Source organism: Morone saxatilis, unplaced genomic scaffold (genome assembly GCF_004916995.1).
Source record: "Morone saxatilis isolate NCDOM2014 unplaced genomic scaffold, NCSU_SB_2.0 Contig11, whole genome shotgun sequence".
NCBI classification, from domain to species: domain Eukaryota; kingdom Metazoa; phylum Chordata; class Actinopteri; family Moronidae; genus Morone; species Morone saxatilis.
The window spans coordinates 10,500,377-10,512,505 of NW_023339663.1; the positions used below are offsets into that span (position 1 = coordinate 10,500,377).

Genomic DNA, 12,129 nt, shown 5'->3' on the forward strand with positions numbered 1-12,129 from the left:
GGGGGGGGGGGGGCAGTTATGAAAACTGAGATGTATCAAGCCACCTGTTGCTCTTGCTGTGTGGATGATACAGTTTTCTCACAATTTCCAAACATTAAAAGAAAAAAGGTTTAGGGGTTATGAGCAGTCCGGTGTCATACATAATAAGATACACAGTCTCTTTGACAGTCATTCATTAATTTCATTAGGAATGTGATAGAAAAGTCCTCTTCGTCCACATCAACCCCTTAATCTGGAGGTTTCATGTTAATGCTGCACACTGTCAGTGTCCAACAGTAGGAGCAATTAGTTTGTAATTTCATAATTTCATCTAGCAAAATATAATTGCACAGTTCCAATGACATTTCCTTTTAACCAATATATTCAGGACATTTAGAAGAGAAATTGTAAAGACTGAAAGTCATTTCCATAATGTTCTACCTCTGGTTCATTGCATTTGTTTTAAACAATTAACACATTACTGCCATCTTGTGGTCAAAAACTTTTTTACAGCTTAAACAAAAAAAGGGACACTACATATTTTGCATCAAATAAGTTGTATTAGATGTGAAAAATAACTGAATTACCCACAGATAATTACAATCATCTCTTCTTGCAACATTCTTATGAAAATGTCTATTCACATTTTGAACAAATTACCTCCTAAATATTGAAGTTTTCATTTTCACTGGGACTGACACTTTTGCATTGATCACCTTATGTACGTACCCTGGTCAAACAAAATGTATCCAGCAGGCGGGCAGTGAAGGTCCTTTTATATTTAATTTGTTACTCAAAAAAAAAAGTACCAGACAAAATTCATGAAGCTTGATTTCACATTACGCTTAAATCTGAGCCATGACATTTGCTGTCATGTTTCACAATGTGTCTACTGATATATTCTCAGTAACGATTGATTTGTGTTTTAGAAGGTCAATCTGATTGGTCCTTAATGCAGTTTTGAGTATATAAATCCAGAGTTACAGTTATTGATGATTAATGGAGAAATGTAAGGTTTCATGTAGTGTTGTATAGCTGTTAATCCACAGACGATACACAGAGACAAGGTCCCTAACCTTGATAACAGGACATTCAAAACTGAAATGGGTTTGAATCAAATTTTTGTTGGCAACTAAAAAACTGTGAATGCAACATCCAGAGGCCTTATGGCTGAGAGGAAAATAAAGCAGCAGTGAGACCAGATTTCAGAGTAAAAGACAGACATAACAGAGTTTCAATCAGAGCTGATGTGTGTTGATATTTTGTAGTATTTCACATTAAATCCCAACACTGCAATGTGCAAGTTAGGACAATATCAATACATTATATATGAGGTGATTAGACCAGAACCATAGGAGTGGTAATACTATGCATGCTTGAGAAATATTTGCAACAGGTTTCATATCGTGTGTTCTGTAGTTCAATCTGTTTCCTTAAATTCAGGTTTAAAACTGTTCAAGCAGAGACAATGACCAGTACAGCACTGAACCCACAGATAAGCACGGGAGCCTGTGTTTAATTAATTACATGTTTAAATGGATTAAAGGGCCGGGTGCTTACTTCTATAAAAACTTGCAGTCTGAAGGTGTTTGCAGCACAGGAATAAACAGATGAAATCATCTCTTTCTCCTTTGCACTCACACACACATACACACTCCACAGCTTTCTTTGTGTTTCTCATCACACTTCATAGCAGATTCTACTATGGTAATGCTGTGCTTTTTTGCTATTCCCCACAGACCTCAGCCATCCAAAAACTCAGCGTGTCATGCTTTAGTTTGATACCTCTGATCACAGATCACATAGTAGTAGTTTCAAGGGTCAAGTTTCACGTATGGTTACTGCTATTAGTTAACTGTTTCTTTGTGGGAGAGTCTCTTACTCTCTGGGCGACACAGTGAGTGTGGACAGGCACTCCACCTGGCAGACACACCACGTCAGGCTCACTGAAGGTGTTGTGGCACAGATGGCATCCCTTCTTTTCAGACACAAAGATGGGTTTCTTCCGCTCTTTCAGCTGTGGAGAAAATACAGAAAAAGTACAATTACTTGTAATGCCTTGGTAACGCCTTTAAAAGAAGTAGTAAATACTGCTATTATTTATATTGCTGTTAACCCTTTGTAAAATAAAATCATAAAAATGATTAGTCATAATCTAATAAATGATGGTGTACCCAAGCCTGTAAAACAACACATTAAACAAGTAATGTAGAAGTGAAAGAAGTATTTGCTTTGTGTTGTGCCTTCCTTACCCTATCATGCAGCAGTTGAAGGTTTTCAGAGTGGGATAGCCCCAGAGCGATCTGGGAGGTGCGGCAGGCATGCATGCTGGCCCTGACAGCTCGACCCAGAAAGGGCCGCAGCAGCTGCAGTGACCAGCCCTCGGGGAGCATGCGCAGGACGCGGACTGCATCAAACACCTCGCCGTGACGATTTAGGAGGTCCACTGCCGCCATCTCCAGGTCTCCAGCACCACCTCCTGTTGCAGTCTGGTTCCCGTCTAGATACACCCCCAAAAGCAGGTGGAATAGCTGCTGTCGGTAAGCGGAATCCCGACAACAGGAGGCCCACGTACAGAAGGCCTCAGCAGACGGGAAGTCTCTGAGCTTGTGCACCAATATGTGCAGTGCTTTATCATGCTCCTCCAGTTTTCCATGTAGTGTTGCTCGCTCTAGCAGCAGTTCTTCACAGTTCTCCATCTTACCTAAACAGAACAGATGCAAGATGACTAATAAATTGTATGACAAGCTAAACATTATTACAACTAAATATCTCTTACATTAAAATCTTTAAAGAGCTGCTAAAAATGCTGCAAAACAGAATTTATCAAAATATACACAAAAATAACAAGATCCATCATAAAAACAAAACCTTCTTCTTCAGACTTGTGTCTCACCTAGTAGAAACTGTACACGGTATAGGTTGGACTCCCTGAGCAGGGCTTGGAGCCTCTCTCTAGCTCTTGTGAGCTGTTCTTCATCTGTTGGCTTCTTTGACATCAATGACAAGACCCTCTCCAGGTACAACACAGCCAGGTGTGTGTGGAACTTCTCTTTCTGCATTCAAAACATGGAATAAGACAATTCACATTCAATAAACTTTCTATGTGGAAGGCAGCTTAATGATCCAAAACACTTAAAAAAATATGTTTATATTAACTTGATTCACTACTCTGAAGTCTGAATAACAAATTTAAGCTGTGTTACTAAAGATAGCCTCAAAACTACACCACAAAAGGACATTAAGAATGAGTGTTTGAGGGCGGATACCAAAAGCAAACTGTCATTAGGTCCTACTGACATGCCCATGAAAAGGCCCTTGTTCTCCAAATACGACAGTGCAGCGTCCCAACAAGCAACAGATCAGATTGTGGTTTTAACTGGGCAAAAACGAGCACTGCTTGGAGTGAAAATATTGTGGCTAGAGGAGGAGGAATAGAGGGTGTACGTAACCTTTAAAAGGCAACCTAATTGACGAAGGTTAGAATTATAAGAGGAAGTCAAGGGACAGCGCTTACCACTAAGCCGCTCTGTCTCATGTGACCAGTTTCATATTTAGAATGTGGTCAATGGTGAGACTGCCGCAGTCTATGTATGTATTCATTATATTAATGCAATGCAGCACTTTATAGAAGTGATACTGCGGGGAAATTCCTCTAATGATGCTTGCTACCCTGCAGGAAGGTTAGTGTTTGAATCAGCAGCAACACAGCAGCTCTGGGGCTCGCACAGATTCTGTGTATTCCGCAAGGACACTTCATAAGAGCCAACACTTGTTGACATTAAGACCCAGACTCTTCCAGTTCTCTCTCTCTCTCTCTCAACACAAAGCCACTGTGCCATATTTGTCATTAACCGCTGATCATTTGATCCTTTTATGTTACCTGTGTCCTTCTCTCCAGCACCAGGTGTTCCAGGTAGAGAAGCAGCGCCTGGCTGTGCTTTCCCAGGTAAGTGATGACATCATCAGCGTTTAACTGTGACTGATCTTTGCTGGCAGGCCTCTTAGTAAAGATGTGGACACCTATCTATGAACAATAAAGAAAGGCTAGGTTACAACTAAAGTTCTACCCATTCATGTAAAATATTGGAAAAGGTTGCTGTAAAATGATGTGAAAATAAGCTGGCATGAGGGAAAAACATGCAGAATGTAAAGTACTCAACAACCAACAGTGTCACAAGAAAAGACATTTACTGCAAAAAAGCACATCTGTTTTTTCTATTTAAGTCACACATGAATAGAGTTGTTTGCCGGTACATAAAGGGAGCTCAATAAGAACTCAGGACCTTCCTTTTTATTTAATGAGGAACTGAAGAAATGGCTTGAGAGCTGTGGAAAGTAACAACTCTTGTTTTGAATGCCTATTCAATCATCCTATGATCAATGTGGGCTGTAGAGAATTAGTACTTGTTTATACCACTGTATAATTATGCATATGTGCTGCAGTTTTATGTGCGTTTCTTAAATTTAGATTTTTATGGCGCCTTTAATCATCTGAACAGGAACTGCTAATGAAAACAAGCCCTCTTGGCTAACTCTGGGCTATTTGCAGGGTTTTCTCCTTCAAGTAATTACATTTAGACAAAATAAAAGAAAGACACACAACTAATTACTGTTATTATTAAACCAGTTTTAAAAAAATCAACTTTGCTTCAAGCTGACCGGCATTAATAGTCTTTGACTGACAGCAGTGTTACATTTTTTAGGTAATTTAAGGTCCTGGTAACCTACAGTGGGATTCTTCCGCAGTGCCCAGTCTGCATACTTCCATACAAGGTCCAGATTGGAGCAGGAGTAGAGAAAGTCCACAATGTACTCATAAAGGTCAGATCTTGTGGAGTCCTGCAGTTCTCCATCTACCACGCGAATCCACAACTGTCAGAAAAATAAAGGGCACAGGTTAAATTCCTACACATTGTGTTGTTGCTGAGAGACTCAATAATAAACTAATTTTAGGTGTACATACCTGAAGTGCTGCTGAATCCTGACCATTATAATGATAGAGCAGCCCAAGTGCAAAATATCTAAGGAGAGGGGGGAAAATGACTGAATGAAGCAAAGAATTTCCCTCAAGAAGAGAGGGTGGTAATTAACAGCAAGAAGTATTTACTCAACAAAGCACCATCTAAGTCAGTCCCTCTAGGAATGTGCAAATTTCGTGACTGTAACAATTAAATGCAAATGATACTGATTCCCAGGGTCCACAAAAATGTTAACTTTTCTGCTAATTACCAAAGTTTTAAGCACTGTGACAAATTGAGAACATTTTACCATTATTCTTTATCAAGCAGTGAAACAACACACACATTAAAAGATTTAAGTCCAGAGCGCAGTCACACTTTCAGAATGTGTGGATGCTGTTTCAGGTTAATTGTATTTGTGTGTCCATTCCAATAACAGCTCTTCTACAGACGTGAAGGCTCTTGAGACTATAAAACGTACGTGTGTGTTAAAAAACAGCAATTTGATAAATATTCAAAACTAGATAAAAAGTTGATAATATTAAATGATAGTATACGCACTTTTGATATTTCTCCAGCCATGGGACGCTGTCTGCTAGTAGGCAGGCATTGTCTGAAGCTAGCAGGTCTAGAAGGCTGTCATGATCCTGCTCAGCATATAGCTTTAACAGTGCAGTGTCCACGTCCTCTCTACAGCCATTGGCCACCTCTGTGCTTCGTACCTGTGTGTCAGATTGAAGAAAAAACATCATGTAAAGCACAATATGAGAACTTGCGAGTGAAGTGAAGTCACTGCGAAATTCTGTTAAATCAGTTTTTACTCCATTTACCTCTCCCAAATAAGTGATAAGGAATTTCTTGCATCGCAGCACTTTCTCCTGGTCCCCCTGTGCCAGGTGGTTAAGATCTGCAAACTCATGGAGAGGAGGATGGCAGCGTGTGAATGAAGAGGAAGCTGGCAGCAGCAATGGGTAGAGAGATATCAGCTCCCGCACATCCAGCTGACCCTTCCTGCAAATAGAAAGGTAGAGTCACATAAATAACTGCTCGTGAGTGAGGGAATGAATCAAGAACTGAAAGCCAGAAAGCAAGTGTGCATTAGTATGCAGAAATTAGACACAAATTTGAAATATATTTAAAAACTCCTGAAGTAGATCCAGATTCACAACAAAAACAAATCCAAAGTTCCTTTGCCCATGGACAACACAGGAAAATGCACAGGTTTGAAAACATAACCTCCCTGGCCGAGGCGTCTATAAAATCATTACTTATGAGTAATGAGTAATTACTAAGTGATAAGTGAAGTTAATGCAGAATCAGTTGGGAGTAATTATGGGCTAGCAGCTTTGGTCAAGTAGCTCAGCACATTGCTGTTCAAGATGCAACAATTTATTTCAACAGTGAATTGATTTCAACTCTTGAACAACCACAGCTTAATATGTGTTGGTATGTGAGGGTCAATAGCAGTGAGTAACAGTGGTTAAATGGAAATATAATCACTCTTCTACTGTGATATTAATAACGTATATTTATAAAATATATATATAAATGAGGTAATGTCAGGCTTTTTTTTAAGGAAAACCTTGGGCCTGAATGATTCCTGCTAGCCACAGACAGTAATGTAATCATATTACAAAACAGAACAGTTTAACAAAAAGTTGTGAAATTCACACTGACCCAACTCTTACCTGAAGTGTTCTTTTGCTTCTTGAAACTGAAGTTGGCCAAACTGTATGAAACCTGCCTGCTGGAGGATTCTTTTGTGCAAAATCTGTACATGCAGAAAGTGACAATAGATGAGAAAGTGTTTTTTTTTTTTAGTTTAGATAATGTGATTCAGCTGTGTTTTTTAGCCCAGTTAAAGTTATATTATCATGGTTAATTGGTCATACCAGTATCATTGCGTGCCCCATAAATCACACACAAAAGGTCAAAACATTACAATGTCTGTTACCTGGAACTTGTCTTTGGGAATATTTCTCTGTGCTCCTTCTGTGAGGATGAGTGCCTCCTCCACTCTGTGACTGGCCAGTAAGTCCTGGATCTGTCTCTCCAGTGGCAGGGGTACCAGGACATACACTGCCTTAGTGGAAGCCAGAATGACCTTTCCTAAAACACACAACGCTCACAAGTCAGAACTTAAACAAACAGTCTCCAAACTGCCACGAATACCTGTAGTGTCTTGTTTAAGCACGACCAACAGACTGCTTAGTTTTTTAATCTAGTGTTTTACAGAATATCCTTTAAAACATATTTAGCTCTGGAAAGAGACAGCTTCGTATGTAATCATTACTCTCAACGATTGCAGGCAAACCAGAGGTAACAAATAGTCAATAATAGTCAGTAATCAAAATCGTTTCCAGAGTTTCCCATTTTAGCTCAGAGCTTGCTTTCTTTTCTGAGCATCAACCATAAGAATGCGTGTGGCACTTGAAGTCTCCATTGTGCACCTGTCCAGAGCGACATCATTTCAGCTGCTTATTTTGTTTAAAGCTCTGTTATATAATATTCTTCATTCCAACACTGAACTGAAAGACTCTCTGTATTATGAAAAGGTTGCCAGTGCTTCAGATCCCATTAAGAATCAAGACGCCAGTGTTCAGCTCTACGCAGCTTTCAGCTACTTTCTGCTGAAAGGTTTTGTTTCTCAATCCAGTCTCTCCATCCTCGGTTAACCCAGGCCTGTTTACTAATTCAACTTTCAGGTAAGTGCGTACACCAAGGAAGCACAGGACATGTATTCCCTCAATTTTCTATAATCTATATGAGATGGACAAATTCAAGTTTACAAGTCAAGACATGTATAAAGCTTTTTGTGGCTCCAGACGGAGCTGCACGAAGTCTGACAAAATGCCTCGAGTTAGGTCACTTTTATTATTAAAGGAGACTGCTGACCTCTGTGACAATTAAGCCTGTTACAACATACATTAGTAATGGCAAAAATGCATGGGCATCAATTAGATAATCACTCCGTCTTCTGATTGTTGCGGTTAATAGGTGGTTTGATATGACGATATAGGCTGAAAAGAAAGCAATATGTAGGGATACCTTCAAAGTCTTGCAGAATGTGTCCATCCCTGAATGAAAGTGTCTGCTTCAGCTGTTGGTCCAACATGCTGTGGATGGTGATGAAGCTCTCATCCAAAGCCACCACGTACGGAAAACACACAGCAGCACCAATCACGCTCTCTGACCAGTTGACTGGAGCCCGCTGAGACACTCCTTCAGCATTGGCAAACATTCCTGGAGGGGGATTTGGAAAGACAATTTGGAAGATAGACAGGAAGATGTCATGCAAACATTTTCTTAAATTGAGAAATACTTCACTAGTACAGACTAGTAGAAAAAAGGTGCAGACAGGCTATGAAATGTATGTAGGTTAATCTGTTTTGACAATTCATATAATACATAATAAATACTGTACATTCATTTAAAAAACAACAACAGTAACAATCAATTAAAAGTAATAAAAAGAAATTCATGAAAAACTGCCATTGCCTTTTTTATTGTTGTCAACTGTATAAGAATAATTCCTACTAATATAATAAATCAATAACATGTCATCCACCCAGATAAGTGGGTGAAGTTAAGAAGTTAACTTCTGCTGAAGTTTAAGACTTTTCAACGGCTCCTAAAACCTTTTTGAGGAAACTGAATTCACTGGTTTTTAATGACTTTTTAAAAAACCTGTTTCGGTCCTGACTTACCTAGACCACCGGGTCCTGCTAAGAGGAACTCCTCCCTGCCGATCCTCTTAACAATAGGTCTCCTCTCCTCGCTGTTGTAAGGGAAGAGGTCTTGGGAGGCTCCTGTGTTGTAGTTCAGAATCATGTACTGCGTCGCGAGGGCCAGGCACAAGAAGTAACCGTCAAGACTGACGGCGCAGGGCTGCTCAGGCGTGGTCACCTCCTTGACCAGCTGCACTCTGTCCTCATACACCATGTAAATCTGCACGGTCCGCCGCTTGGACGAGAGCACGCCCATTTCCACACAGAACGGATCGCCGTTCACCGGGTTCTCGTTTATGCAGAACTCCGTTACACCTCTGATCTTGGCTCCGCCTCCTGCCGCCGAGGGGACGGTCTCCAGTGTCACCATGTCAACGAGGAACACTATCCCGTCGCAAAGCACTATCAGGCGCTCCAAAGCGGAGGCAGCGCGCAGCTCAGCGACCGGTTTCTTGAGGCCCAGATATTTGTGCAGCAGCTTCTGAGCTGAGTAACTCAGTTTACCTTTGGAGGAAGTGACCTCGTCCAGCAGGAAGTGGTGGATGAAGCAGTCATTGGTACCCATGTACAAGTGCTTTCCACAGCATTCAATGCATTCGATGTTGATGCGAGCCTTGTCGCCCATGAGGAGATCTCGCTCCACAGCGGGGACTAGCTCAAAAGCCTTCACACTCATCTCAGCCAAGGCATCTACACTAGATGATACAAAACAGACAGGCATCAACACAACTGCAGACAAATTACAGCAATCAATGCGACAGTACGCTGCAAAGCATTGTCTTGCGATACATTATTTATTCACTGGCAACATGACGATTCATTAACAGGATATAAGGGCGTGTCGTGCGTTTGCAACAAGCTCTGGGTCGATTCTGCTTTTAAGCAGTTCAGACTTTAGCTTCTTTTTTACGGATTTTCCTCTGAAGAATGACACACATAAGTGCAAGCCTAATAAAAGCCAGACATCCCAATATATTAAGGTTTTGGGGTGTTGACTGGGCAACACATCACCCTGGAAACTGGGAAATAGTTGCAATTTTCTGACATTTTATAGCTCAAACAATTAATTGACAAATAGATCAAATGAAAGGCCTTGTTAGCAGCATATTCTGGGCGTTCATGATGTTTTAGTTAAACGTTTCCTTAAAAAAATGTCAAACAGCATAGTCTGTTTGTCATGACTGATGTCAACTGCAGATTATATTACATGTTTACACACCAGGCATGACTCAGCTTAACTACTGACTAGCAATCAACATATTAAAGTGTTGTATGTTTACTAAGTTCATATTTTATTTGTTCTAACACACACACATATATATATATATATATATAGTGTAGGTGTGTTTTGGCCCTAGTTTTATCATGCAAGTAGTGTCTTGTACATCTACATTTGGGTGTGTCGCACTTGAATAAAAGTACTACTTAAGGTTTAGCCCCTCGGTCATACAGATAACTTATAAAGTGTAAATTGTGCTCATTTTCCTTAACAATAAATAGAGATAGCGCTATTATGGCAACTCCTTCAACCATCGTGTAATTCGCAGCTTCCTGTGTAATGTCTAGAAGCTAAGTTTATCCTCTCACATAAGCAGATATTCATTGGAGTCCGAGTAGGGTTACTTTTTAACACATTTGGTAAACACAGTTGCTCTCATGTAGCTTTGCTCAAACAGCTAATGACGTTAGCGCCAGATAGCTTAAGGTTAAATCCACAGATGCAGACGAGAGCAACATAAAATCCACCGGTTAACACTTTCTGTCTGGAGGTGGACTTTTTTTGTTGTTGTTAATGTAGAATAAGCATGTAAGGAAGTCCTGGTCGGCTTTTTTTTTTTTCAAATTGATTAAACCAAGTAGGTAGCTTCTTGGCCAGCTAGAAGCTAACGTTAGCTCAAGTAGACAGTCCTCCAGTGAAGTCAATGCGAGCCAGCAAACAAACACCACAACCAGCCAGATTCCCAAAGAGCCTGCAGAAGAGCTTTAATGAGAGTGTGTCCTAACAACCATAGGATGTCTGTCCGAAGATAAACAACCAAGTTTCCCCTCCGTCCTCCCCTCCCTTGAGACGATGTTGTTAGCAATGGTACCTACCGCTGCTGACCGCGTTCAGGACTGCAGGCCGTATCACCGCCAACAGGCGAGCCTTAATACGCCAAATACAGCAGCCACGACAAACATTTACGGTCAAATATTAATGCAGCCATGGCGCTCGGGTCGGCGCCACACTGACCGGCGGATAATGTTGGTGGAAAGGCCGCGGTGGGTGTTAGCTGTCCGGTGTAACACGCCGCCCATTTGCACTGAACTCTGCTGGTTGCAGGTGATACAGGGGTGCGTTCAAGACTGCGGCGAGGAGGGAGGTTGATAAAAGGCGATTTTTCAACACATTTCACACTGAGTTTTTAATGTGTTACTAGTTAAAAAGTCAAAGTCAGCTTTGTTGTCAATTACTTCACATGCACCGGACATATAAGGTAATAGAGAGGACGTTTGTCACTCTCAACAACAGACAAGACATTTACTAATGCTAAAAGATAAAAAAAAGATAGACAATAAATACTAAATATACAATATACAATACTTATGGTAGGTGCAAAAAAGAAAAGTGAAACAGTAAATAGTAACAGTATCTGTTTTATATAAAATGCTTAACAAAGTTGTTTACAGTTTCTTTCTGTTCTCTCCAAGTAGAAATTATATATAGTATATATATATATATCGTTTTTATCTTATTTGTATTATATACAAAAGTTTATTTTACATAGGAAACTACACTGTGCAATATATATTATCTTACGGGTCTTTTATATAAAAGTATTTTTTTTCTCTCTTCTTTTTTATATTTGCATATTTATTTTGTACATACTGCCTCCCCTTTATTCCTGCGGTGCTATGTGCCATTGTAACGTCATTTCATTTTGAAGTCTAAGTCTATTAATATAGTAGTGTATATATTTTGCACTCCATGTCCTACTTGAACAATGCATAGTGTATATACTTTATAGTTTTATATCTTCTAATATTAATAATATTAGTAAGATTTTTATTGAGATATTCTTTGTTCTCTGTTTTGGCACTACTTTGCCCTGTTGCTGCTGGGGGGGATGAATAAAGAAATATCTTATCTTATCTTATATATTTCAGTGATCTTTGGTAGTGCCATAAAAAAAAATTGTGACATGATTATACTTTAATTTTAGTGCTTGGGACAAAGTGAGAATTTATAAATGTTACTAATTCCAGCTGTGCTTTTCTTGTTATGACTGCAGTGAAAAAGATGTATTTAAATGAATCTGTTGTGTCTTTACTGTACAACGTTACTGATATAGCAGCAATTATTTATTTTTTGCTATATTTTTTACATTGCTTTTTCTCTAAAGTGATCATAGATAGATAGATAGATAGATAGACTTTATTGATCCCAAGCTGGGAAAATGCAGTGTAGCAGCAGCATTACA

General features: G+C 39.7%; 1 protein-coding gene across 2 annotated transcripts; it reads right to left on the bottom strand.

Annotated features, from left to right (window-relative positions):
• Positions 1–6: 6 nt before the first annotated feature.
• Positions 7–11,059, bottom strand: tgfbrap1 (transforming growth factor, beta receptor associated protein 1). 2 transcript variants are annotated; one of them, XM_035682311.1, is made up of 13 exons: positions 10,763–11,059; positions 8,648–9,358; positions 7,989–8,183; positions 6,895–7,049; positions 6,629–6,711; positions 5,771–5,951; positions 5,502–5,662; positions 4,946–5,003; positions 4,711–4,854; positions 3,863–4,006; positions 2,876–3,035; positions 2,232–2,683; positions 7–1,996 (listed from the first exon to the last, which is right to left on the bottom strand). In XM_035682311.1, the coding sequence occupies exons 2-13, from the start codon at positions 9,342–9,344 to the stop codon at positions 1,808–1,810; spliced, it is 2,619 nt and encodes an 872-aa protein (XP_035538204.1). In that variant the 5' UTR covers positions 9,345–9,358; positions 10,763–11,059; the 3' UTR covers positions 7–1,807. The 2 variants fall into 2 exon arrangements, with proteins under 2 accessions (XP_035538204.1, XP_035538203.1); XM_035682310.1 differs by having other exon boundaries at positions 8,648–9,363; positions 10,763–11,058.
• Positions 11,060–12,129: the final 1,070 nt, after the last annotated feature.

Coding starts and splice junctions, on each gene's coding strand:
- tgfbrap1 (XM_035682311.1), bottom strand. CDS start 9,344: ATGAGTGTGAAGGCTTTTGAGCTAGTCCCCGCTGTGGAGCGAGATCTC. Junction 4,855..4,945: donor AGGATTCAGCAGCACTTCAG/GTATGTACACCT, acceptor TTTTTCTGACAG/TTGTGGATTCGCGTGGTAGA. Junction 1,997..2,231: donor TTCAACTGCTGCATGATAGG/GTAAGGAAGGCA, acceptor TTTTCTCCACAG/CTGAAAGAGCGGAAGAAACC.